The sequence below is a fragment of the Uloborus diversus genome, chromosome 3, assembly GCF_026930045.1.
Source record: "Uloborus diversus isolate 005 chromosome 3, Udiv.v.3.1, whole genome shotgun sequence".
Lineage (NCBI taxonomy): Eukaryota > Metazoa > Arthropoda > Arachnida > Araneae > Uloboridae > Uloborus > Uloborus diversus.
The window spans coordinates 105,478,351-105,504,736 of record NC_072733.1 but is presented as its reverse complement, the minus strand read 5'-3'; the positions used below and the strand labels follow the sequence as shown (position 1 = coordinate 105,504,736).

General features: G+C 34.8%; 1 protein-coding gene across 1 annotated transcript in view; it reads right to left on the bottom strand.

Moving 5' to 3' along the window:
- The window catches only part of LOC129218876 (lysine-specific demethylase 6A-like), a 72,677-nt gene that overhangs the window by 45,422 nt on the left and 869 nt on the right, over positions 1–26,386 (bottom strand). Inside the window, exon 2 of the mRNA XM_054853197.1 lies at positions 3,040–3,250. Within this exon, the coding sequence (XP_054709172.1) occupies positions 3,040–3,250 (211 nt within the window). The remainder of the gene's footprint in view (positions 1–3,039; positions 3,251–26,386) is intronic.

Here is a 26,386-nt window from a genome sequence, read left to right as displayed (position 1 = left end):
GCAAATTAGAAAGTGGCGAAACCCAATCCTCACTTTGCAAAAAATTTTCGCTCTCAAAATCTACTGTAGCCACTATTTGACAGAACCGTGATGCAATTGTTTCTGCCTATGAAACAAACATAAACGGCTGTAAAAAAATGCGAAAAGCAGTAAGGGAAAATGTAGACGAAGCGTTATTTAAGTGGTTCACTCTGCAGAGGAACAGAAATGTACCGATAACGGGAGCCATTCTGCAGGCAAAGGCAAATGAATTTGCCGAACATTTTAATGAAAAAGGGTTTGTCTGTTCTAACGGGTGGTTGGATAGATTCAAGAAACGGCACAACATAACGAGTGGAAAAGTTGTGGGTGAAGCTGCAAGTGTGTGCTCTTCTGATGTGAAGGATTGGATGCAAAATGTGTGGCCGGACATCATTCGAGATTACGACGAAAAGGATATTTTTACGCCCACGAGCGGGCTTATTTTATAAGCTGACTCCAAATCAAACATTGAAGTTAAAAGGTGAAAAATGTGTCGGCGGAAAACACTCCAACACACGGATAACCACTTATTTGTGCTAACATGACTGGCTCTGAAAAACGAAAGTTGATGGTTATTGGAAAATCGAATAAACCCAGGTGCTTTAAGAACGTGAAGAAACTCTCTCTAGTTTATAAATCAAACAAAAAATCTTGGGTCCATTTCTGCTGCAAAAGCAGCTGTAAACATTTTGAACAATTTTTTTGCGACTGAAAACATTGACAAACATATTGTGGATTCTTTTGCAGTAGTTGAGAAAAAAATTGATATGTATATAAAATCCAAAAGTTTTCAACCGAAAATAACGTCTTTCTTCCATGCTACTAATAAATAAAAAAAAGTAAAATTTTAATTTGCTTATTATTGAGTAAAATATAGTTACTAGTTATTTCTAAAACTTAATTTTATTACCCTAACTACTAATTAAGTCATTGTGCAATTATGATGATTATTACTGTAAAATATTACCGAATTTTGACTATTTTTTGGAAAATCGGATGTAGCGAACCCCCGGTTATAGCGATCTCTCAAGTCGGTCCGTTGAGGGTTCGTTATAGCGGGGTTTGACTGTATAAATATGACAACACTTAGGGATGTCATTATTGCAATTAGTGATGTAAAATACCCAGGTATTTATTTTTAGGGGTAAATACCTAGGGTATATACCCGTGTAAATACCCAGGGTATATACCCGGGTAAATACCCAAAATGAATATTTACCCGGGTATTTATTTCAAAAATTTATATTCAACTAAAATACTTTTCTGTATTTATTCCACTATGTATATATACAGAGTCTATTCCAAAAGTAATGCAATTTTTTTTAAAGTAATTTATTGAACAGATTTGCACAAACACTTAAAATTCTTCAAAGTAATGTCCTTGGCCTTCTGCACATTTCTTCCATCGTCTCTGCCATGAATGGTAAGTGCCCTGAAAGGCGTTTTTGGGGACCTCCCCTAAGGTCTTTGTCACGGCTGATTGAATCTTTTCTAGGGTTGAAAAATGGGTTGATTTCAGACCTGCCTTAATCTGAAGGAACAAAAAGAAGTCTCTGGGGGCGACATCAGGACTATAGGGGGCTGGGACAGTGTTTTCACCTGGTTCCTGTTTAGCAAGGAGCTTGCAGATTCGCAGCGCGTTATGGCAAGGTGCTTCAGGACGAACTTGCCTCACACTTAACTCATTGCTAAATCTTGAGTAATGCGAAACACAGCAGGAGATGACATGTTCAGTTCATTTGCAACCATCTTGATGGTCAATCGAGGGTCAAAGTTCAAGGTTTGAGGAACACGAGCCACATTGCCGTCGGTTTTGCCAGTTGACAGCCGCCCAGAGCGTTGTTCATCTTGAACCTCTTCCAGGCCCTCTTTAGAGGTCTTTAACCACCTCAAAACTTGTGAATAGGACAGAGAAGAGTCCCCGTAAGCCTCACGAATTATTTTGTTAGTCTCCTCAAGAGATTTTGTTGGTTAAGCAACAAAACTTAATCTCTTACTAGTTTTCCCGTGACACGGTCCATGCGCAGAGGTTAACATTAACTTAGTCCGGTCACTTCCACAGCTCGGAGAACCCTGCGACTGGTTTTCCGGAAAACCTTAGGATCTGCCTCACCTAAACAAGTAGTTCAATTATACTCCGACCAATAAAAGCGGCCTGGTAAAAACCATTGCATTACTTTCAGAACCAACCATATACAAAACAATAAATTTTTGGAGAAAAATTGTATTTTGATCACATATTTAAAGAATTATTGTGTGAAACAACTTAGCAATCTAATATGATATTCACATTAAATGTGTTGGATATGCCTAATCAATGTTGATAGCCCAATTTCAGATATAAAAAGCCATTCTACAAAAAGTAAAAAGCTTAACTGATTACAAAAAAAAGCAAACATCTTCAATTATGACATTGAGAAGAAAGATTCTTTGGTTCACAATATGTTTCTTTCATAATTTAATCAAGTCTTTCAATAAAAAATATTATAAACTGTGTAATACATATGTATGTATCAGTTTTACCAATTATTTCATATTTAGATTTAAAAAAAAAATCCCACTCACCCTTTGCATTTTTTTGTAAAATACCCAGTTTTTGGGTATTTATTTACCCAGGCCTAGGATAAATACCTGGGTAAATACCCAAAAAATATTTACCTACCCGCTGGGTATTTACCCGATCCACATCACTAATTGCAATACACTTTAAGAGGCTTTGTCCTTAACTTAACAGAGATTTTTAAGGACTCTTACTGTCTAAAGATATTTATGGGGAGTTTCCTTACTCTAAAAGAGACTTTTCAGACTGTGTCCTTTTCCTTATGGCACATGTTAAACATTTAGGAGCTACGTCCTAATTAAAATGGACAATTCTATAACTTAATTTCAATGAATTCAATTCTTTAAATTGAATTTCACATCTTGTATTGGCATCTCTAAATTTTTCACACTCTTGCAGATTGGAGATAAAACATTTTGTCCACAGAAACAAATGATAATGTCAACTGACCAACTTACCTCAACTTCAAACAAGTGTGCAATATGAAAACATACCGCTGCTCTGCTTAGGGAACAGGGGCTGGAGTCAGCCAAAACGAGCTGAAAATGCTTGTATGATTTCTGATAGTTTTGTAAAGTTTTAAAAGTTAAAGCTAATCGAAGGTGAACTTCATTACTTCTACTGTAAAAAGGATTGAGGTAAAGAAGCTGCTGGAACACTTTGATTGCCCTAGAAGAAAAAAATTCATTTTAAGAATTAAAACATGACTAATAGATATTTTTTCAAAAATAAAATTTAAAGAAAAATATTTTTATATACACAACACATAATTGTTAGGTAAAAATAATTTAAATAAACAAAGCAAATACTTCTAGTTTATGTATAATTATATATGAACTCTGAAGTGAAACTTTGTAGTTTGTTTGTTTTTTTCAAAAAAAGTCTCATTTTTAAACCAAAACTTTTTTTGTGTTCGCTAATATTCATCTTCTAATGTCACAACATAGAAGAAAAATAAAAACTTAACTTAGTCCAATTTTGTCAATTGGATTTTTTATAAAACAAATTTGAGCTGAAATTAACTTGAACTGAGGACACATATGTCCCATAATGATCCTTAATGAGTTGATGCAACATTCACCTTCATAGAAAATTATTAAGCGCTTTTACCAAATTGTTATGCATACTTGGAACTTTGGCCTAAAAGGGATTGGAGTTACAAAGTGGAGAAAATTAATTATTAATCCAATCAATTATTATCCAAACATTAATTTTTAGTTTCACATATTGAGAAAATAAGTAACATTTTTTTATTAACTTTATTTTTGTGAAAAATAACCATTTTTCAGCCTTTTTCTATGCTTTGTGAAAAAAGCTTGTCCAATCATACAGATCATTTTTAGCTATCACGTTTAGTGATTGCAATACTGGTATACCAAATACTGGTATATTCAGCTATTTTGCAGTTTCATATTGATGTAAAAATTTGCCTTTAAAAACATGACTCAACATAATATCAATGAATAAAAGTAGTACAAAGATAATAAATTATATTTTTATCACTATAGTTGAAGCAAACCTAACCTGGCAGCTTTGTAACGTAATTAGAATCTGCGTAGCCTTTACAATGCTGTCAGGTTAGGTTTGCCTCAACTATAGATGGTGATGAATTGCTAAGTTCATTTTTTTAAGTGATAAAATATATTTTTTTTTTCATTTTATATTTTATTCATCGACCCCCCCCCCCCCCCCCCCCCCCCGCTTTCGAATAAATAAATTTAAAAAAACCTGTTACAATAAGAGAACAACAGTAAATAAACCCCCTCCTCGCTGAAGAAATATTTAAAAATCACAGCAGCCTACTCCCTACAATGTAACAAACAATTACCCAATAATAATGCTGAAAATGCAGAATTTGGAATTAGTACACTCAAAGGGCAGTCCAGTTAAAGTATAGTGACAAGGCAGTTTGAGTTTAGCCAACTTAGAAATGCTAATAACTCATGTTCTAATTAAGAAATTTGTTACAAGCTTCTTTTTTCTTGTGCAGGACAATTAAGAAAAAAAAAGTCCTTTTGAATGATACATAAATTAAGGTGTGCTGTCGTTTTTACGCTCCCCCCCCCCCCCCTTATTAAGATACAGGATTTTAAGTGAAAATTTAAATTGAAAATGTAGTAGATGCTTCAAGGTGCACTGTTCCAGACCAGGGTGAAAATAATTTTTGTACTATATTTCAAGACTAGATGCTATACCAGTAGTAGTTGCCTTTATTCCTCCCCAACCTCCCCTACCCCTCCCCTTAAAACGTACGGAACACCACTCACGAAAGAAACCAAAAAGCCTTGTAAAATCAACCCTCCTTAAAAATTTCAATGACGCAGAATGTTGTATGACCCCCCCCCCCCCCCGCCCCCTTATGAAAACCCCCCGGCCATAGGCTCTCCTCAGTGCCACACTCAAACAGACAACTCAACCAGCCAACAAACACACTCTCCTTAACACACATTTCTCTTAATTAGACCTGAAAATATAAAAAGTCTGAAGGCGGAAAATCATCCACACTTCCGATTGGGTTCGATGTCAAAGAGCGAAATGTGAAAAAGAATTGTTCGAAAGCGAGCGAAGACGGGAGACCCCCTTTGAAGGACACCGGAGTTATTCATCTGTTTGTAGTTATGCAAGACAGGAATTTGTGTCAAGGTCTTTTCCGACACTCCCACTCATTCACTAAAACGGCATTTTGCCAAGTCATTATGACGGGGCAATGGTTTGTAACACATCTTCACCCGACTCCAAACGTAGAATGAATAGAAAAACATTTATTCTTCAGACTATTTGGAGGAACAAGGAATTAGTGATGCAACAAACCTACCGGTCTTTAAATAGTCCCGCTCACTGCAGGAGAAAATAGAATGCAGAATGCCATCATACGCCAAGACTTAACACGTTAGTCACGACAAGAGGTTTGTCTATAAACAACATTGAGAAGACGACAAGTTAAAAGATGCTGAAGTTCATGACTTACCGATATGATTACGCATCGAATTTAATTCATATCGATTGAGCAAGGCACATTCAAATCTTTTTTTTTTTTTTTACTACGGAGCCAACAGATGTGATCTAGTCGTATTTTTCACTGAAATCTGAAAATACTTGACATTTTATTCAAGCAAGAACTCAATGTAGCACATTTGAATTAAAATTTGGGTGGGGGAGTAAAAAATATTCGTTTATAAATACAATAGGATTCGAGGGGAACATTATTTGACTCCTAACAAAAACAAGTTTCCTTTGTTTCAAAACCACTTTAACACAAAGCATATGGATTGGTGAACTTTTTTACTTTAATTTTAAAATGTTTTAACCGCTAGGTATTTTAGTTGCTTTTATAATTTATGTATTTCTCTTGATTTCAAATAATTGTTTAAAAAATAAATTGTAATTTCTGTATTAAAGAAGTGAGAAAGGGGGGTTAGACTAAAAACTTTATACTTTGGCTTAAACTAAAACTTTGGTGACCAGTGAGCGAGCACAACAAGCTAAGATCGCGCAGCGATATTTATAAGACTGCGCAGCAGTTCCGGGGGTTGCAGAGCGTTAACGAGCAGGGTCAGCAGCCCACAGTAATAGTAATTTTGGCAGTAGAGGGTTAGTAAAAAATTATAGATAAATAAATTGATTAATGAAATAAATATTGAATAATATATTTAATTAATTGATTAACAAACAAGCATTATGTTTTGGTTAAAATTAATTTCAGAAAGTTGATGCATATGAGGTGCCGTATTACATTGTTTACTACACCAAGGTCACAGCCAAAACATACACAAACAAATAGTTTGGTGCTATAATATATATATATATATATATATATATATATATATATATATATATATATAACTAATCAAATAAATAATAACATCGATTTTTAACTGAAAGCAAAGAGATAAAACACATAAAAAAATTTTATGCCATCTTTTAAAATATCAACGCTTCTTACGAATTTTAATCAAAATCCTCCTACTCTCCTCCAAAAGAAATCTAATAAACTGAGTTACAATGAGCAAGCAGGTATTCGCAACTCCAGCGCTCGAATACGCTACCTTGCGGTGATTTATATAACTGCCGAAAAACCTAAAACATTGCGTTCCATGTGTGTCTGTTGACGTAAACATAGGCAGTTTGTTATGAGTATTTATTAACGCAATCGATGTGTCTTGGATTGCTTTCAGAAATAGAAAGTGTTTTGCCCCTTAATGTTATTCTTGAGCTCTTCAAAATAATGTTAGTCTTAATTATTTCCCTCTAAAAAGTGAGTTGACTGTCGTAAATATCGTGAAATCCTAAACATATGAAAACTCTGGATTAACACACTTCGCATCTGTAAGTCTATTTGAAGAATTTTTTTTTTTTGGAAGAGGATAACTTTATACAAGGTAAATTTTTTTATTGTTTTGTGTGAATTTGGAAGAATATGGTTTTTTTTCTCTCTTAATCTTAAGCTCAAAAGAATGATAGTATGCAGTATTATCGTAGAACGGAATGAAAAAGGTTTAACCACACATGAGAATTTTCATCGCCAAAATAGTGCGATTATAGTTTAGGGTTATAGTTTTAGTATTATGCGAGCAAAGAACACTTCATGCTTGGCGAGATTTTGCATGTCAGTTGTAAACCATTTTTATTTTTTATCATGTGTGGTTTGAAATGGTAGAAAGATAACAGAATTTGATAAGTTTAAAGATATAATGGAAGTTCAATTAAAAAGAAAACTACCGCCATGTATCCGTGATAATTTTATTGATGATGCCTGACAGAATTAAATCATAATTCAGAAATTAGAAACATACGAAACCGAATGTAAAACAATTAGCGCTAACCAAACAAAACAAAGAACTTTCATCTTCCTCTTTTGATAACACTGATAAACAAAGGTTTATTCACATGAAATATTTATAGTGTTCATTTGGCTACAATAAAAATGTAGTTTTATCAAGAATTGATAAATTTCGAATTCAACATCGTGGAAATGGCTGCTTACAACTACGAACTACGTAATTTGCATTAAGTTTTGACGTTTAGTAATGCTTCTTGAACTCTCATTTCTTTTTACATGGGCCAGAATATCCACAAGACTTTGAAAATTAGTTTAAAAAGAATAAAACAAAAAAGTCATGCATACAAACAAAAATTACTAGGCTTTTAACGTTTTCTACGCTACGGCGTGCGTTTGGTTTAGTTTTTTCGTCCGCCATTAGACGGTGGCTGCAGTGCCCCCTATAGTTCGCTGGAGTTGCGAATATAGACGGAAACGTTTTTGAAGAAAATAAATGCTGTTCTTAAAAATAATAAAAAAAAGAGTAATTTCAAAAAATAAATAAATGAAAATAATAATGGTAAAAAATAAATAATTCTTTTACGTACTTTAAAGAACATGTTTATTATAAATTAAAAATGAAACAATTGCTATTTTTGATGGAAAATCTTTACGTTCTTTGATACGAAAAATATTTGCTAAAAAAGTCTGAGAGCGTTCGTAAACAGAATCATCAACAGAATCTATAAAATTCATGTTTTGACATTTTACATTATTTTCTATTCGAAAGATTTTTATTTTGCTTATCTATTTTTTGGAAATAACGGCTTGAATGATATGAATGTGTTTTATAGAAAAGAGTTCGTTTTTCGCCAACAGATGGCGGTACGGGAATATTTGCCATGATCGATAAGCAATAGCGTTTCTCAAAAAAAAAAAAAAAAAAAAAAAAAAATGCAGAAAAACAAATACTTTTCTTTCAGGTCGATTATCATGAATAACAATCCTTTGAAATACTTTTCAGAAATTTTCTTGTTCCTACTTTACCTACCGAAAATCAAATGTAATACTATTGGAAATTCTTAATCATTCAAATATTTACTTAAAAAGCATATCCCCCCCCCCAAAAAAAAGCTCTTTATTTTTTTAAATACAGATACGTAACCTGGTTAAAATAGGCATTGAAAAATAAATATTCTCGAGGCATAAAAATAAAAGGAAATATAGTGAAGATAAAAAAAATATAAGTTATTATTTATTCAATGATTTTTTAGCCTCTCCTAATAATTTATTTTTCCTCTCCCACCCGCAGAACGCTCTGTCACGAAACATCTTGACATTTTTTTTTTACTAATATAACAGAGCCGACGAGCATGTCAGGCTAGTCGGATACCATGGGCCTGGTGTTTGGGAGACAAGACTCAGAATCTTAGTAGTGTAAATTTCATAAATTTTTGGGGGGCGGGGGGAGAGGAGGCCGGAGACCGAACAGACAGAGGGCCTGCTTTGGCTCTATGTGGCCCTAGGAGTTTCCCCAAGAACGAGCTCCCCCCTTTCCCCCCCCCCGTCGCAAAAAACCCTCATCCCTCTAAAATTTCAATGGGGAATTTTGTGTCATGACCCCAATCCCCATCTAGAGCCCCCTGCCCCCTTTTTTTTTTCGCCATTCGAGGGCTTACTGAGAGTTCTGCGTACGGGATAGTGCTTGTAAGTATGCACCTCCCCTTCGAGGGAAATGGTTTAAATTCCTGGAGCATTTAAATTTTTCGATAACAAGTGGGAATCTGCACGAATTCGGGAAGTAATTGAGGGAAGCATGGGGAAGAACCAGAATGCGCCAATATTTCGCCTAGTGACCCGAATCGGTTCTGAACGGATACAAGTTCCCTAAAACAAAATAAATTCTCACATAGCCATTAAACAAAATTGATTTCACTCAAAGGCTAGTCAACATTTTTAAATAAAATGACATTTAAGTTCATACTATTAAAGCACGAGAGTTTTGACAATGCTAAAAATATCAAACTCGGGCCCAACATATCACACTTTTGAAAGGTTGCTTTCGTGACATAATTCTATTCAGATTCCCATATAGATCAATTTTCTTCAATCAGCAGACGCCCTTTCACGGCGTATCAATATTAACAGGGGTCCCCCCCCCAATCAAAATACTGCGAAGCCTGCCCCCAAAAGCAAGAAAAAATATCCCTTAAAACAACCCGTCTAAACATTACAATGGCGCAATTTACGCCATGACCCCCTCCCCCCAGGTGGGTACACCTGAATATTAAGAAGGAAGTATTTCATACGTGTTTCACCAGAAACCTAGGAGAAAACAATTAAGCTACTTTTGAATGGTATATAAACGGATAAGAAACCGTAAAAAAAATAATCGATGCAATCAGAAACAATATACGTGACCAATTTTCAGCCATAGGTTGCGGAAGTTGAATCAACATGTCGAGGACTACAGGAATAAAGAATAAGACACTGACAAATACGACACGCAAGTGGTCGCGCAATCATTTAGCATTCGTGACTGGCATTCGAGGGATATTTGGAGTACCTAAGCAGGCATTCGATGCTACAATAACAGCTTTATTTTGCAAGGACTCAACAAAAACATAAATACGTTCTAAGACCACGAGGTATATATATATATATATATATATTTGCAGGAGGTGTTACCTCCTGTACGCCTGAATCCATGGGGAAACCTGGAATCTTATTTTTTTTCAAATATAAATCTTAAAGTGGCCACTACTGAAGCACTACTAAGCACTGGCCACTACTGGTGTGTTTACCTTATATAGTACAGTAGACCCTCGTTTTACTCGTTTCTACTGTACGGGTTTATTATACGAAGTTTCGATTATACGCGGTTTAAGTTTCAACACTTTTATTTTATTTTACGCGGATGTGTTTCGGTTTTACGCGGATGCGGCAATGCAAATAGATAAAATTTTTCCCTTTTTCAAAATCCAAACTCCAAAAGATAGCAAATTACACGTAATAAACTGCATTTTGGCGTGCTAATAATCGAGCTTGGGCCACCGGAGACATTTTATGTAATTGGTTCCAAAGCTTTTTCCAGAAGTAAAGTTATTACACTCACACAGTTCAGAACTCACTGGAAGAAGAGCTTTTAGGAATGACAAAGGCTTCCAAAACCAACGAGGATACCGACATCGGTGACACACAACCAAAAACGTTCACATTAAAAATTTTGAGCCATTTCTAGACAATAGAAATGATCTTTCTGATTTGTTACTGAAGGAAGATTCTATCATGGAAATATAGCGCAAGTGGTCATGGATGCGTTAATGCTCTACAAAGAATTACAGAGAAAAATTCTTAATGACTGCCAAATGACTATCATTGCCTGCTCCTCGTTATAAACAGAACACGAAAATATTTTATGTTTTCTTTATGCATGTTGTGCATAAAATTTGATTTAAGTACACATTAAACTTATCATACAATTAGTCATCACTAGAATGAAGTAGTTTTTTTATCTACGAAACCTAACCCCTATTTTAACACTACTATATTGAGTCTCAATTTACGCGGTTTCGATTTACGCGGCATTTCCGTGGAACGTAACTCCCGCGTAAAACGAGGGTCTACTGTATGTGTATATATTCACACACATGCACACACGAAGCTTGGAGTCGATTACGAGAAAACGTAATCGTCTAAGATTATAAGATTATAAGCGAAGTCAAAAAGTAATTACAGCAACGATTACAGGACGTAAAAAATCAATTGAGAACGATTTTAGCATGTCGATTAGGACTTTGATTATGATTACAGACATATGAGGCCCCTAGTTTCAAATCCGGATACTTGCAAAAAATTCGATTTTTTTTTTTTTTGTTAATTTTGTAGAGAATCATAAGGCCTATTTGCCTGCTCAATATTAGGTTCAAAAACCGCTTCTTTCCCCCTTGAAATGGGGCGGGAAGGTCTGCCTCAGTTTCAAAACCGGACTTTTTACAAGTTGAGCGTTTGTCCGATCCTACAAGTATCCGGTTTTGAAACTAGGGGCCTCATATGAAACAAATCACCTTTAAATAAATGTATATATAGCTCACTTGCAACAATAATGTAGCTAGGAATAATATAACTTTTCATTTGCAATTATCATGCAGTATCAACTTATAAAATCAAAATTTTCGAATTCTGACGTTGTTGCAACAAATGAGCGATAAATTTTAAAAAGGCACACCTAGATTTACTTGCGCATTTAAAGTGCATAAATAAAATAACTACCATATGCTGCATATAGAAAAAGTCACAAAAAACTACTCTACATTAGTAAAGGAGGCAATTACAAAGAAAGTAAAAAATAGATTTAAGTGTTTCATCATTAGTTATAATGGCAAGGTCAAAACACCTAATCAGGTCTGATTACAGAATATCGATGACGATCAAGATTGATCGCTAACTACTAAATAAATAAAATAAATCAAAATTTTAAGAACAAAAAGCTTTTAATTCGTCTTTTCTTTTATTTATTTATTTTATTATGATTATTTTAATTTTAATCCCCCCCTGGCTCATGGGCCAAATGATGAGTAAAATTCTTCTAATGTATTTTTATTATGAGTAGTAAAATATAACAAATATGGTTTTCATTGGCACGCTTTTACTATCTAAAAGCATTTCAAAGAATGAAAATTTTAACATCAAATAAAACATGTGAAGCAGCCCTTCATAACTTAAAGTGTGTTTCAAACTACAATAATTACGAAATTAAAATAAAATAAAATTGAAAAAATGCTGTAGGAAAAAAAAACGAAACTTAAAAACTGCATTCAGAGAAAGGGAAAAAATAAAATTGTACACTTACATGCAGTATACGAAATTGTAACAAATGTGTGCGTGCACTCGAGTCTATGCTTTCATGTTTATTATTATAAATGTACATTAAATGAAGTATAATTTTAAAAAACTGATACTGTTACCAAAAAATAAATAAATAAATAAATAAATAAAAATCCACTATTTGCTTACAAAGAGAATTGTGCCTAAAACCAGCGCTCAAAAGTCAAAGTTAATTCATTACATTAAACACCAAATGAATTCAAATTAGAACAAGAAATTTCAAATAAATTCAATAAATGATAAACATGTAATAAGTTTCGAAAAATCTGTAAAGATATTAAGATTTATATTTATTTATTATTCGGATTTAGCTGTAGGAGGCCTTTTTCCCCCAACATTGCTTATAATTTTGCGTCCTGTAAATCCAGCTTTTAACCAAACAAAAGAATTAATAAGTGTTTGGAAAGAAACTCTTAAACTCTTATTTAAGGTACCTATTTCTGAAACTGACAAAAATGATCTACCGTCCCCCACCTCCCTCATATATAACAGTGTGGGACCTGCCTTCAGGGTTGGTGATAAGCATTCCAATTTTGGAAAAGAATCCCCATCCCTGATAATAAAAAACTGCACTAAAAACTTCAAGCAGGTTTCCCATTTTGGGGATATCCCAGTTCCACTTATTCCACTCTGGAGTTTTAAGACAGGTTTGTTGCTCTTCTGGTGGTTCAAGGTTATTTGTACAGCCTCCGGCTGAATAACTAGAGAAAGGTAGAGGACTAGCTAATGTGAACGAACCACTGCCATCATTAGAAGAGGCACTAAACTTGAGTGCAATTAAAATTCAGCAACATGCTTCAGGAGTGGTAAGGACGTGGGCGAAGAGAAGAATTACCTTTTTCTCTTAACCCCCCCCCCCTTTTTCCCCTTTCATAATTGATGATTGAAACAGATTTTCCGCATGGTTCTTTAGGGATATCTTTCGTGATAATTACACGTTAACCGTATTTCTTTTATCAATGTCAAGGTAAATGCAGTATGTTTGGTAACAAATCTACAGGAACAATTTACTGCACGTGCACGACAAAGTTTGTTTAATAAGTTAAAACTTATAGCACAAAAATTAATCTCGAAACTGATCTAATAAAATCGGCAAAAAAAAAAAAACTTCAAAATGCTTCTGACATTTCGTCGGTTGACTCTTATGTAAAATAACCCCCTGAATCCGAATGACTTCCATTTCCCCCTATACGTACCAATTTTTTTTAATGCGTACCAATAATTTTTAAAGGCCCCCAAGTTTTATTCAATTTTCCTTAGTTTTAGAGTTTTTTTTTTGGAGGTGAAAGGAGCTGTATATTAACTGCTAACATAGTTTTGGTGGGCAAGAGAGGTTTAAAATTCAAGATCATGGACATCTATCACAAAAAGAGGGACTTGGGGGTACCCCCCTCCCCCCCAAAAAATATTAGAAAACATCACGAAAAACGATATTTTTATTCTTTTCTTTTCCTTTTCTTTCTTTTTTTTTTTAAAGATGTTTATTTAAAAAAAATTCGGTGCAGAATGAGAGTATAAGGCTCGTTTCTATTACTCCTATGTCTAAAAAAATTTTCAAGATGTAAAAAAAAATAAAAAAAATAAAAAAAACTATCATTTGAATGTTGCACATTGCATACGAGTTGCAGGGTCGAGTTGCAGGTCTTCATTCAAAAAAGACATTCTTCTGGCTGATTCTCATGTAAAATGACCCCTTGTTTCCAAATACGACCACCTACTCCTCCCCCTTTACACTCCCTTTTTAACATCGGACAGATTTTGTGCTAACGGAGGGTTAAAAGATAAGTTCCCCTCAAAAAGGTCCCCTACTGCAGCAATGCTTAGAAGGATACAATATGCAGCATACTTAACGTTCTTCGAAGAAAATGATTTTAATGGTAGTCCGATATTTCTTTGTTTAGCTGTTTGTTTAACATTCGATAGTTTCGTTCCATAATTAAATTCGTCAAGTTCATTGTTTGTTTGTTCATTGTTAAAATAGTAAGATCGAGTATCGTCAAGATAGGTAGATAGATGCTATTTTTTGTATTACTTCAGTAACAATCCATTACTGTTGATAGGCAAGTATTTTTGCAGTACTTTTATAGGTTTCAATTTAGTTTCAGTAATAAATACTGCACCTTATGTCGATATATTAGGTATAAAATGCGCTTTAAGGTGAAATCTCCCCAATCACGGGACGCGGGAGCGTCCCGCCCCGCCAAGAAAACCAAACGTCAGCAGCCAACAGAAGCAAATCCACCGCCAAAGACGAAAGAAAATAAAAGCGACCAAGAACAAAATTACACGACAGAACAAGTTGGGGTTTTCCACTCCTCTGTATCTCAGCCCCACGAAGACCCCCGGAGTTGATTTTTGGTACACTCAATCTCTAGTGGCCCCTGACGCCGTAAACCAAAATACAAAAACCTGGACCATCAGGGGGAGGAGGTATTAAAGTTATAAAATCGCTGTTCAAAAAAGTTTTCGCTTTCTTTGACAGGGCTACAGCCCAGACGAAAAAAGGAATCAAGCTGAAATTTCGCACAGACATTCCTTGTGCCCTACTGATGTGCCTTTTGTGCCATTTGACCCCCCTCCCCCCTCGTTTTTACCCCCCAAATTGTACCTTCCCGGGGTTCTATCACAGCCCCCCAGGGGGCTACGGTAATCATTTTTTGTAAACATATTCTTGGGGGGCCATTGAGTACATATACAAAAATTCAACCCCCCCCCCCAGGGACATCATGGGCCGGAGTAATTGAAGTTTGAAAATCACTAATTTTCCCTAAATTCTTATGTACTTACTCTCAGTTCATAGGGTTTGTTTATCTCGGACTTGAATTGCAAGGTTAGAACAGATCTAACAGTTATTTCAAAGTTGTCTTAGGAAATGAAATTCAATCAAGACTAAAACATATCCAACAGTTGCAACTAGACGTTAAATCGCGGATATCACACATTTGCCACAGCGACTGCGCTGCGCATGCGCGCAGACTTAGAATCTGAAAACAGAAAGCCCAATGAGCTATGTTGTTTGCTTATACTTAAGCAGAGAAACAAATTAATGAATGAGATTAGAATGCTGTCCCCCCCTCCCCCAAAGTTTTGCCGATACGAAATTTCCTTCCCCCTGTTTTTCAGTTTTTATATATTTATGGAGGGAAGAAATTTTAAATGTCGGCGCGAAACTGGGGTTAAACCATTACAATATTTAAGTGACAAATTATATGAAACTGTACGCATATGAATACGGCACGTATAACTTTTTAATTGAAAGCGAAAAATAGCACTTTTTTATTGGTTTGCTTACTTTCTAAATTAATGGACTTTTCACAAACAACACATAATGAATTGAAAGTATATGAAATACGTGTGTGGATATCCGTGCTTTGCAGTAATTTGTTAGCTGAAAAAATAATTTGCAATTAATTTAGGCAAGACTTTTAATGAGCTTAGTCCGCGCGCAACATGCGCATTCACTATGGCAAATTTGGGATATCCGCGATTTGACATCGAGTAAAGTTGTATAGATCTTCTGACACATTTAAATTTAAAATATTTAATGGCATAGATTTTTTTTTTTTTTTTTTGCTTGGTGATAACATGCGTTATTTCGTTTTTTAAATGAACTTTTAAACAAAACTAGGTATTAAACAAGACAAAGGCTTCTATCAAGAAAAAGATAAATCACCAAACAATTAAAAGTATCCCATAAAACGTAAAATAATCCACGATTTAAGAAAAAAATGTAATTAAACAAAAAGTGAAAAGCTAGATAAAATAGCCCTCAAGCTGTAAAACATTTAAAGAAACCTTCATGAAAATGTTGAATAATCTGTCAAATAAAGAAACTGTAATAGAATATATTGCGAAGTTGTAAAATACTCGAAAACAATATAATTTAAAATATAGTATTTTATTATCCAAAAAGTTTTCTTTGCAACAGAGAGGATACAAGGATTATAATAAAATTTAAACCGCCCAATTCTCGCAAAACGAGCATAGAATCTTAATGGTCAGAAAATAACTAGACGTGAAATTAGGCTAGCCATAATTTTTCCTTAAAAAAACAAAACAGCGTTGTTTCAACTGAAAAATTTTCTGACTTGAAGTTCTCAATTCTAAAAATACAGACAAAGTAATAATATCAATGCAAAAAGTTGTGATACCTCATCAAAAACAACCCTGTTGTAAAATGTCCCCGCCAAGAAAACCTTTAACGTTTCCGCACAAAAAAGAAAACCTGCATCCTAAACCCAAAAACCCACAGTCATAAAAAGTTATGATATCTAGTTTGCCCGCCAAGTAACTGTCAAACTATCATCCTCCCTCTTCTCCTTTTACATCACAGCTGCTTCCATTAGAACCTCCTCCCACCTTCAACTCCTCAGAAATGTGGATAGATCTTTTAAATTGTTTATCTTGTTTGGCGGGAACTTTTCAAAGTGAAGTGGTTGCTTCGTGAGCAAAAAGCTTCTTCAGCAGTTTAGATTACTCAGCCTGCTTTATTTTCCCAGCAGACATTTTATTTACTTTTCTTTAAATGTGGTTTAAAACCAGTGTACATTAAATTTGCATTATTTTTAAAATAACAAACTAAATGTTTTGGAGAACGGCAACCCCTACATCCCCTAAACTACATCAAGTAGCAGTGGCGCAGGTATAGTGCCTAGAAAGAGTAGTGTGCCGACCGGCGCTTTTTTCCCCACGATTCTTGAAGACAAATTGTATGAAAACCGCTAGATGGCAGTGCGGTCGAGATGTACGTTCAATTTCGCGGTGTTTTCATTAGTAGACGCGGGATTTTGTTACAATTTAGTTCTGCGTTTCTGTTTTTTACCTTCATTTCGTGAATATTTCATGAAACAGCGTTTAAGACTTTTAATGGAGGCATCAAAGTTGAACATTGGAAGAAATAAAGCTTCATCTTGTTTCGTACCAGGGTGCAAAAGTGGGTACAAAACATGCAAGGAAAAAGTTACGCTTTTTAAAGCTACAGCAGATGAAGAAAAACTAAAGTTGAACTCCGTTAATTCCCAGATTAGATAAAGTTTTTGATAAATATTGCTCAATTTGTGCTCTGCATTTCGAAAAACATTTTATTGAAACGCATTTTAAGCATATTATAAATGGTGAGGAAGTTTTGATTCCTCGGGGAAAAACTTTTTTGAAAGATGAGGCAATTCCGACATTTTCCCAAGTCTGCCAACATACTTTACTAAAAAATTACCAAAGAAAAGGTCCATCAGGAATTATGCAGTTAAGAAAAATGTTCCCTGTTTGAAAAAAATAAAACCTGATCTTTCCGCAGATGAAACTGAAATAACCACGTATAAATCTATTATAAATGAAATTGTTCATATTAATTTTCCTAACGAATATTGGGTTTGTATAAAATTTAAAAAATCTCCAAATATTGTAGTTTTTGTATATAATGAAAATTATGTGGAAAATAACATTAACGATAAAAAGATCATTATTGAAGTAGACACAAAGACAAGGATGTTTTCAAAACAAAATTTTACACAATTGACTGAAAATTTGATATTTATATTTTAAGGCAAATGTATTATCAATCGAGATGGTTTAGGGCGCAGTCTGTTGTTTTTAATGCCACTTGGGAGACTCAAGCCCCATTCATGTAGCCAGCATGAGTTTAAAGCAGAATGGAGCGACTCCTGAGTCAATGAGGCCCCTAAATGAGAAAGAGCCCGACTTGGGCACGGTATATGGTAGCACCACCTCTGCAGTTTATAGGTCTGGAGAATAGGTTGGAAATCTCCAGCAACGCTACGCCTGGTAACTGTTAGCGACCGACCATTCGACAAATAATGGATGATGAATTTCTCGCCAATTGGCTATGTTCATTCGCTCTTCCCACGTTACGGTTCCACGTCATTATAATTTCGTAATTTACTAATTTTGCTCCGGCAACTGTTCTTAAAATTGAAATAAAAAAAAATAACAAAATCGAATTTAAAATCGCTTTGAGGTGCACACCCCCATGCTAAAAACTAATTTTGTATCAAATTTCATGAAAATTGGCCGAACGGTCTAGGCGCTGTCCGCGTCACAGAGATCCAGACAGAAATCCGGATAGAAAGACTTTCAGCTTTATTATTAGTAGAGAAATAAGAGACGCGCAGTTATTGAATACTTAGGGGCCATTCACCAATTACGTAAGGATGATTTTGGCAATTTTTGATCCCCCTCCCCCCGTACGAAAAATCCCCCCGGGTACGTAAGATTTTTCACCCCCCCCCCCCTATTCTTACGTAAGATTCCATTTCGTTTTTCAAAACGATAAAGTAGCAAATCTTGGAATCGTTACATCACTGGAATCGTTAATAAATTCACGTCATTAAATTTAACTTTTTGCGTAAAGAAATAGTTACTGAAAAGTTAGAATCTAAACTGAATGTTTTTTCGACTTTTTTTTTGATGTGATATTAATTAAAAATAAAACATGCCATACATAATGCGACTCTTTTATTATATTTTACACTATTCATTCTTTGTAAAAAAAATAAAAAAACATCTTATCCTAACACGTTTCTTACCTTCCATACGCAAATGGAACATAATCTCCGCCATATCACTTGTTGACCGCGCAATTTCTAATGTGAAATACCGACTTGGAAAATATTACGTAAGAATGAGTTTGACCCCTACCCCCCAAAGGTACGTAGAGGCTTTTCCAACCCCCCTCCCCTCGGGACCCTTACATATTTAATGAATGGCCCCTTATAGTCTACTATTTTCATTGAAGATAAATTAGCATAAGGTCATTTTATATTCTTCAAAAAATAAATGAACACCCACGTAACAAATAGCACACTTATTACAGAATTTGTCTTTTGCGCAGAAATAAGTTCAATCCGAAAAACGGGGCTTTTAAACTGCGAAATGAGCATGCAATCGCTGATTTAAAACGAGTCTGATTGAGGAGCATAACGTACACCTCGAGCGCAGCGCCATCTGGTTTTTCCTCAGATCTGACCTCACTTTTTCCCCGTCGATCGGCACACTAGTCTTTCTAGGCACTATAGCGCAGGAGTAGTTCGAACTGGCACTAGTTCTCAAGGGATAAAATTAAGGGTGACATAATCACAAAAATATTCTTTTTAAAAAAAAAAAAAATGTGTGTCGCCACACTTCTTGTTACCCCTTCCTTACCCCTAGTCACAAACTCACAATTTCACGAACGCCCCTCCCCCCTGAAAGCGTGACATCATTTGAGGCAGCGAGAAGCAAAGGGATGCAAGTGGACTATTTAAAGTTTCGAGTAAAACGCGTTTAAAGATCAGATGCTAGGTAGGCTTTCATTGAAATTTTTTTCTAAATCATGCTGTACTGCAGCACCTACCAGGGCTACTATTACAATCTCTCGCCCCAAAGACAGATGAGAGGTTCACCTACCATTTGTACTGGTTATCTCCAAATTTTTAATTTTGCCACTTGCATCCCTTTGCTTCTCCCTACCTCATTTGTAGAAAGCCCCAAATACTAAACATTTTGCAACTAAAACGAAAAGCGTCACATCGAGCATAATGTTTGCTTATGCGTCTTTCTTCTAAAAAGTATAGTTAGTAGTACAAACAATGTGAAAAAAGTCACGTATTTCCTAGATACCATATAATACTGAAATACGACTGTTAAAAGAATAAACAGTGAAGTTATGCTGTACTTATTCGAGAGTTGATGAAAAATACTTAACAGAAAAATTTAAGTCTAAAAAACATGAAACCAAATTCATAATTAATAGAACTAAGTAAAAATATAGATGAACTGAAGAAAAAAATGAAGCTCGTTTGAAATCACACAATTAATGAAAACTATTAAACATGCACTGACTAAAAAACATGGGTGATATACCGAAGAAAAAAATTAAAGCTCGCTTGAAATCCTGCAAGAAATGAGATTAAAATATACTTAAATAAAATGAATAAAGTATTGGAAAGAACAATTACAACTTATTTTCAGATTCATACAAATTACCAGCAGTTGGAGCAATTCAGAATGGCATTTATTTAATGCGCAAATCTGGATAGAAATCGAACAATAGATATAAGCCCTTGGGGACAAAAACGAGCGTGAAAACAGACATTTATGCCACTTGACACACCTGACCAAGAACAAACACCTGATACTAGAATGCTTACAATTTGAAGGAAGAAAGCTAAAAAGCCACACAAAAATTCCCTCGACAATAACTCTTCCGATGGCAGCCATTTCCAGCTAGAAGAAAGTGCATGGCTTGAAGCAAAAGCTTCAGGCAAGTTGGGACAACCCATTATATTGTGACAAAGTCAAGGTCAACTCGATTGTAAAGCGGATGGAATCTCCGCCTGAAAAGCGAAGCAATGAATAAAAGAGGTCAAAGCCAACAGATAACAAGTTACTAAGAATCACTGCAACTAAGTGATGTCTTCAAGAGAAAATATTTTCTCAAAATTAATAAAAAAAAGTTAAAAGGAAAAGAATTTTCACATGAGTCCAGTGAGCCGATTTTCATCAAAAAAAAAAAAAAAAACAAAACTCCAAAACCAAGTGCGCCCCCCCCCCTCAATTATCGCGAAGACCACCCCAAAAAAAAGTGAAAATTACCAGTAAAAACTAAGTGAAAACAACCCCTAAAAAGTGTCAAAACTAGGTGGGCACCCCTGCCATATCCCCCCCCCAATATAATGATACAACCCGAAACGCGAAAAGAGACCTCTAAAAACACCCACTAACAATGTCAATGGGGTAATCTGCCCCGAGTGCAATTCTCATCGTGATGACAATATAAGTAATTCCATGGATGCGAGAGAGGGTAGGCGAATGGGAAATGTTTTCCACACGCAATTCCAGGAAAACATTACGCCAGGGTATGACCAATTTATATCATAACTCCTTTGGCCATTTTATTCCTTTCAAAAAAGTATGCTGATAAAACCAATTATTTTTCTGCAAAACGTAATTTAAATGGATCAACATGAGTGTTAACATTGCCTCAAAGAGTATTTTGAAATCAGCTAGGTACTAAAATACCGCGCAAAAATGATAAGCGGTTTCGTATTAAATAGCTATCAAGATCAACTAACCATGCGGATTAAATTTATGAAAATGCTTATAAGACAGTAATAGAAATCGTTTAACATACAAACGTTAAATTAAATGACAATTTAATTAAAAAGAAAAATTTGCTTTTGAATGAAAAAAAATCAAATCGGTAAATGACACCGCGTGAAAATGATTAAATATTTTTCTTTTTTATTACATTATTGTCGTTATTACTTTGAATAGCTTGTAAAATCAACTCATGGTATGAGTTGAACATGGGTTTATTGAACAATATATGATGATAGCAACAATTTCAAATACCAACTTAAAATGAAATAACAATACATTTGGATAGAAAAAAAAATCTTACACATGAAAAACGATGAAATAAATACTAAACCTAAACAAAAAAAATCACTTGAAATCCTAATTGGCATAACTGAAGAGCAAGAACATTGAAATAAAATATACGAAAATGCTAAAACACTTGAAAACACAATACCTTTTAGAAATAAAATTTGACAGACATATCAAAATATCTTCTTTAACATCACAAATACGATAATAACAGAAAGCAAAGTGCAAGAAACAAATGATAATAACCTACTAAATCAAAAATATTGACCCAAACAATGCTTTAAAGAAAAGAACTTGACTCTCATACTGGATAAACCGAGAAATAAAAGCACTGCATTGAAAGTACGAATCCGGAAGACACTTTTACAAGCTCTGCGTAACAGAAAGAACTGTGAGTAATCGTATTTGTAACCGCGGATGAATGTGATTAGATAAGCGGGTATTGGAATAACCCGAACCGAGACCCACGTGATAACAGGCCAGACAACTCCCCTCCCCCCCGCTTCGTTACGCCACCAGTAGTCGATCTTTGAACTTGGCGCGAAACTTTGAAAGCAGTGCAGTCTACCAGTTAAACAATAGTGCTTCTTGGTCTGGTTGAAATAGATGAAATAGGAAATATTAACTTCGGCTGCACATTTTTGAATACAATACTGTTGGATTTATCTCATCCTTTCCACGTACCGGAATGTAGAGGCAATTAAAAAATATATATATAATATAAGTGTTTGCTGAGTGAATTTGAGTCAGCGATTTCCGCTTCCGAACAACCTGCATGTGAAGAAAAAAGCTGGGCGTCTCATGGAATAAATTTTAAAGTTCAGAGGTAAGTACTTTTCTCAGATAAACCAATTTACATTTTATGCAGTTAAGATTACTTAAGTTTTCCTCCATTACACGAACAATTGTCAGTTTCCTTTCTGATATCTTTGTCTGTAATTTGTAATTTTAGTATACTGCTTTAATATTTGAAACGGTTAACTTGCAACTTTTTATTTCTTTATTTTTTCAACTTTGTACACGCATTTATTCGAAATGGATTTTCCAAGCTGACAATATACATATGTCAAAATTTTCTGCAGATATACTTGTTGCTATCAGAAGCAACGTAACTTGGTGTTGATATTCAGTTAATATGTAAGCAAGTTTATTGAAACAGGGTTTTAACTGAACTAATCTTATATTTTCCGTTTCGATTAAATTGTTTCATACGCTAGCATGTGTTATTTTGATCAAAAAACATTCCTTGATGGGCTTCCGTAGTTCTGAGATAGAAGATTAGATTTGAACGCCGGAGGTCGTGGGTCCGATACTCAAACATTTCCCCCCAACTACGCCCCTGCAATGTTATTCAAACAAGCTGGTTCTGTGCGTAAATTAAAAAAAATATATACGGTTTTTTTTCACTGTTGTCTTTAAGTTTTATGATATTTATGCACACATTGTGCTTAAGTTAACGGTATTCATAATTTCTGGGCTTGCGAAAGATTAGTTTTGAGCAGTGGATACACAACGTGTTTTTGCCAAATGCTCTGTGCTTGTTTGTTTATGCTTAAAAAGGGCAAAATATCTTGAACTACATATTTTTTGAACTCCTTGGGTTTTCTGTTAATAAGCTTTCAGGAACTCTGAAACTGTAACATAAATTAAATTAAGGGGCTGTCTATAAAGTATTATGCAAACTTTTGAACAAATTCCCCCCCCCTCCTCCTTGTTACATGTAACGCTGTTCAACATGAGCATATTGTTATAAACAACGCGTGATGTCACACTTCTTGTTATCCCCTCCCTTCCCCCTGTCACAAAACTGTCACATTGATTTCCTAAAAGAGCATACTCAGCAAAATGTTGATCTAAATTTAACATATATGTGGTTTTAAGTATTAAAGAAAGTTGCTAAAATGGTCATTTTATGAAAAGTTTTTTGAAAAAGGTTACTTTGTCATCAATTAATGCTTTTTAAAATAATTTTTCAAAAGCCTAAAATGATGAACTATTAACCCCCCCCCCCCCTCACACAAGAATCATTAGCAGCAGAAAAAGCTGAAAATGGAAAAGTAGCCGAATTCCAAAAAAAAAAAAAAAAAGGGCGGTTTAGATATTGAATACATTTTTTGGATGTACAACATACAGTATTCATGATGTTGTATTATACATTCTTTAATTAACGTTTTTCAAGTTGAATTCCTGTGTAATTTTTCGAGAGTGCCCACCGAAGGGGGGGGGGGGGTCGGAATCATAGTCTCATAGTAATGATAGCTTTTCAACGGCTATAGTTATAAATAACTGTGCCCTTGAAATTTTAAGGGAGATGGGGATGTTTTGGGTTTCTTTTTTTTTTTTTTTTGGAAGTTTTCATAATTGAAGGGGGTAGGGCACCGTCTACTTTGGGGGATGGCACCCAAGCATTCACGTCTTTTGAAAAGCATAAATTTGCTCAGCTAAGTTAACATTAATAATATGGTATTATGTACTTTAATTTGATGTTATGTCTTTGAAACATATTGCAGTCATGTTTCCCGTTTTCTTAAGTAAAAATGTTTATTTATTTTTTAAAATTTCATTGAATTCTTATTCAAATACAATAGTAATATTATTTTTTGTTTTGATGTAATTGTAAAATGAAAGTTCATTTATTTATTTGAATACTTCTTAAGACTTAATGTTTCAATACAATATACGAGTAGTTAAAATGCGATTAGTTAAAAAACAATTTCCAATGAAAAATGAAACTGTGTTTATTTATCACTTTGTTTTAACATGATTGTAAAATAAAATCGTGTTTAGTTATTTGAATACTTTGTAATACTTATAAATGTTTTTATGTCAAATACTATGAATTAAGCTCAGTGTATTTTTTAATGTATGATTATCGGTTCCTTTTTATGTTTTCAAATGAAAAAGTAGAACTTGTAATGCTACTAAAATAACAGAAGTCAATAATAAATAAACCAAATAGTTTTATTTAACCAAAATATTAATCGAAGTGCTCACTTCCCAATAACATTGTGGATCGACAAACGATGACGTCATTTGCTAGTTGGATGGCCTTCCTGTCTCGAAGGTCTCGCCCGAACGCAATTGTGTTTATAAAAAATAAAAAATTAAAAGGAAAAAAAAAACTCTCTTTTCGCGGTTAAACGTAAAATGGAGAGTATATAACTTGCTTTCATTCATTCAGATGTAACTTGACCTTAAGAGACATCCGGAGATCCTAGAAATGGCTCATCTTTATTTAAATAGCTGTGGATAAAACCAAACTAGCACTTTTACCTATCATCACATGAGATGAGGCATTCAGAGCTGAAGTGGATCAAGTTGAAAAATTGTAAATTTGGTATAATTAAGATTAAAAAGTTTATTACCACTTGAAACCTGAAGGAAATTTAATCATTAGGTATAGGAGAATCTCTTTTTTTTATTGGTGTAGCATGAACGCTATCTTAAATATGGGTCATAATTTTAAACCTCAACAGGAGTTATTAAGGTAGCCATTCTATTTTTAAATCAGGTTAAACTGCAGGGGGGGACTGACGTCTTTTTTTTTATTTTTTTGGCGCTATTAAATTTGTGTGCTTTTGTTTTGTATTTTTTTTTCGCCCCCTGACCTAAGCAGCTACTTCACTAGACTTGATTTACTTTGACCTTGTAGCAAAAGTTGCTAATATCAATCGCAGATAATCATTATAGCTCCGAAAGTACATAATTTAAATCATTAATCTCAGATAACAAGTTTTTTTTTATTTTTTAATAATTTTGAACTGATCTACTTTAGCTCTGAAAGCTTCATCAAGAATTTTCTCAAAACGGTATCACAGCGGATGCATTACAGAAACATTTTTTTTTTTTTTTTGTCGTGTCCATGGACAATTAAATGGCTCCGTGTGTCTTCAAGACCGCGTCTGCTAGCTGCAACGCATCTGTGCTGCAGAGGACCTCTCGAAGTTCTGAAGCCAGTGGCACCATACCCAGCTGCAGAACATTGGGATAAGGGCCGGGCACTCAAGAATGTGATCCGGAGTCAGTTGGGCATCGGTGCAGTTCTTGCAGGGAATATAAGTTCTCGTTTTGTCGGGAAGAATTTTCATCCCTTTATAGTGGTTTGTTCTTAATCTTGCAATTGTAGATGTTAGGATTCTGGGGCAATCAAAGTCGGTGATGAGGGGCTTCTTAAAGGTATGTGGCAGAAGTCTATGTTTTGCGACAGCATTTGCGTCTGCTAGCGTGATGGTGGTGCAAGGTTTGCCAATGTTTCTGCCTTCTTTTGCTAGGGAATCCGCACACTCATTCCCTTCAATATTCACGTGTGCCGGTATCCATTGCAGCATGCAGGATTTCCCATTGCCGTGCAAGTCTTCGAGTAGGGCATTTATGGCAGAGGTGATGTTGGTTGCTCCGTTTTTGATTGCTTCTAAGGCCGCTTTTGAGTCAGAGAAGATTGCCAATCCATCAGTTGGGACTGAGATCTCTTGATTGGTCATGTAAAAAGTGAGTGCCTCCTTAATCGCAAGAAGTTCGCTGGTGAAGTTAGAAGCAATTATGCCTGTGTTGATTTTATGTATATATTTATCTCCATTTGGAAGGAGGAAGAGAATGCCAGCACCTCCTTTGTTGAGGGATATGTCAGATGAGCCGTCCGTATAGACAGTCAAAGTTACCCTGGGAGAACTTTTCAATCGTCTCAAGGCCTTTTTGTCTGAGTGTCTGTGGGTCTTCTTTTTTCGAGCATGGCTGTAGGAGGTTCAAATTAATCTTTGTTTCCTTTGGTGGCTTTC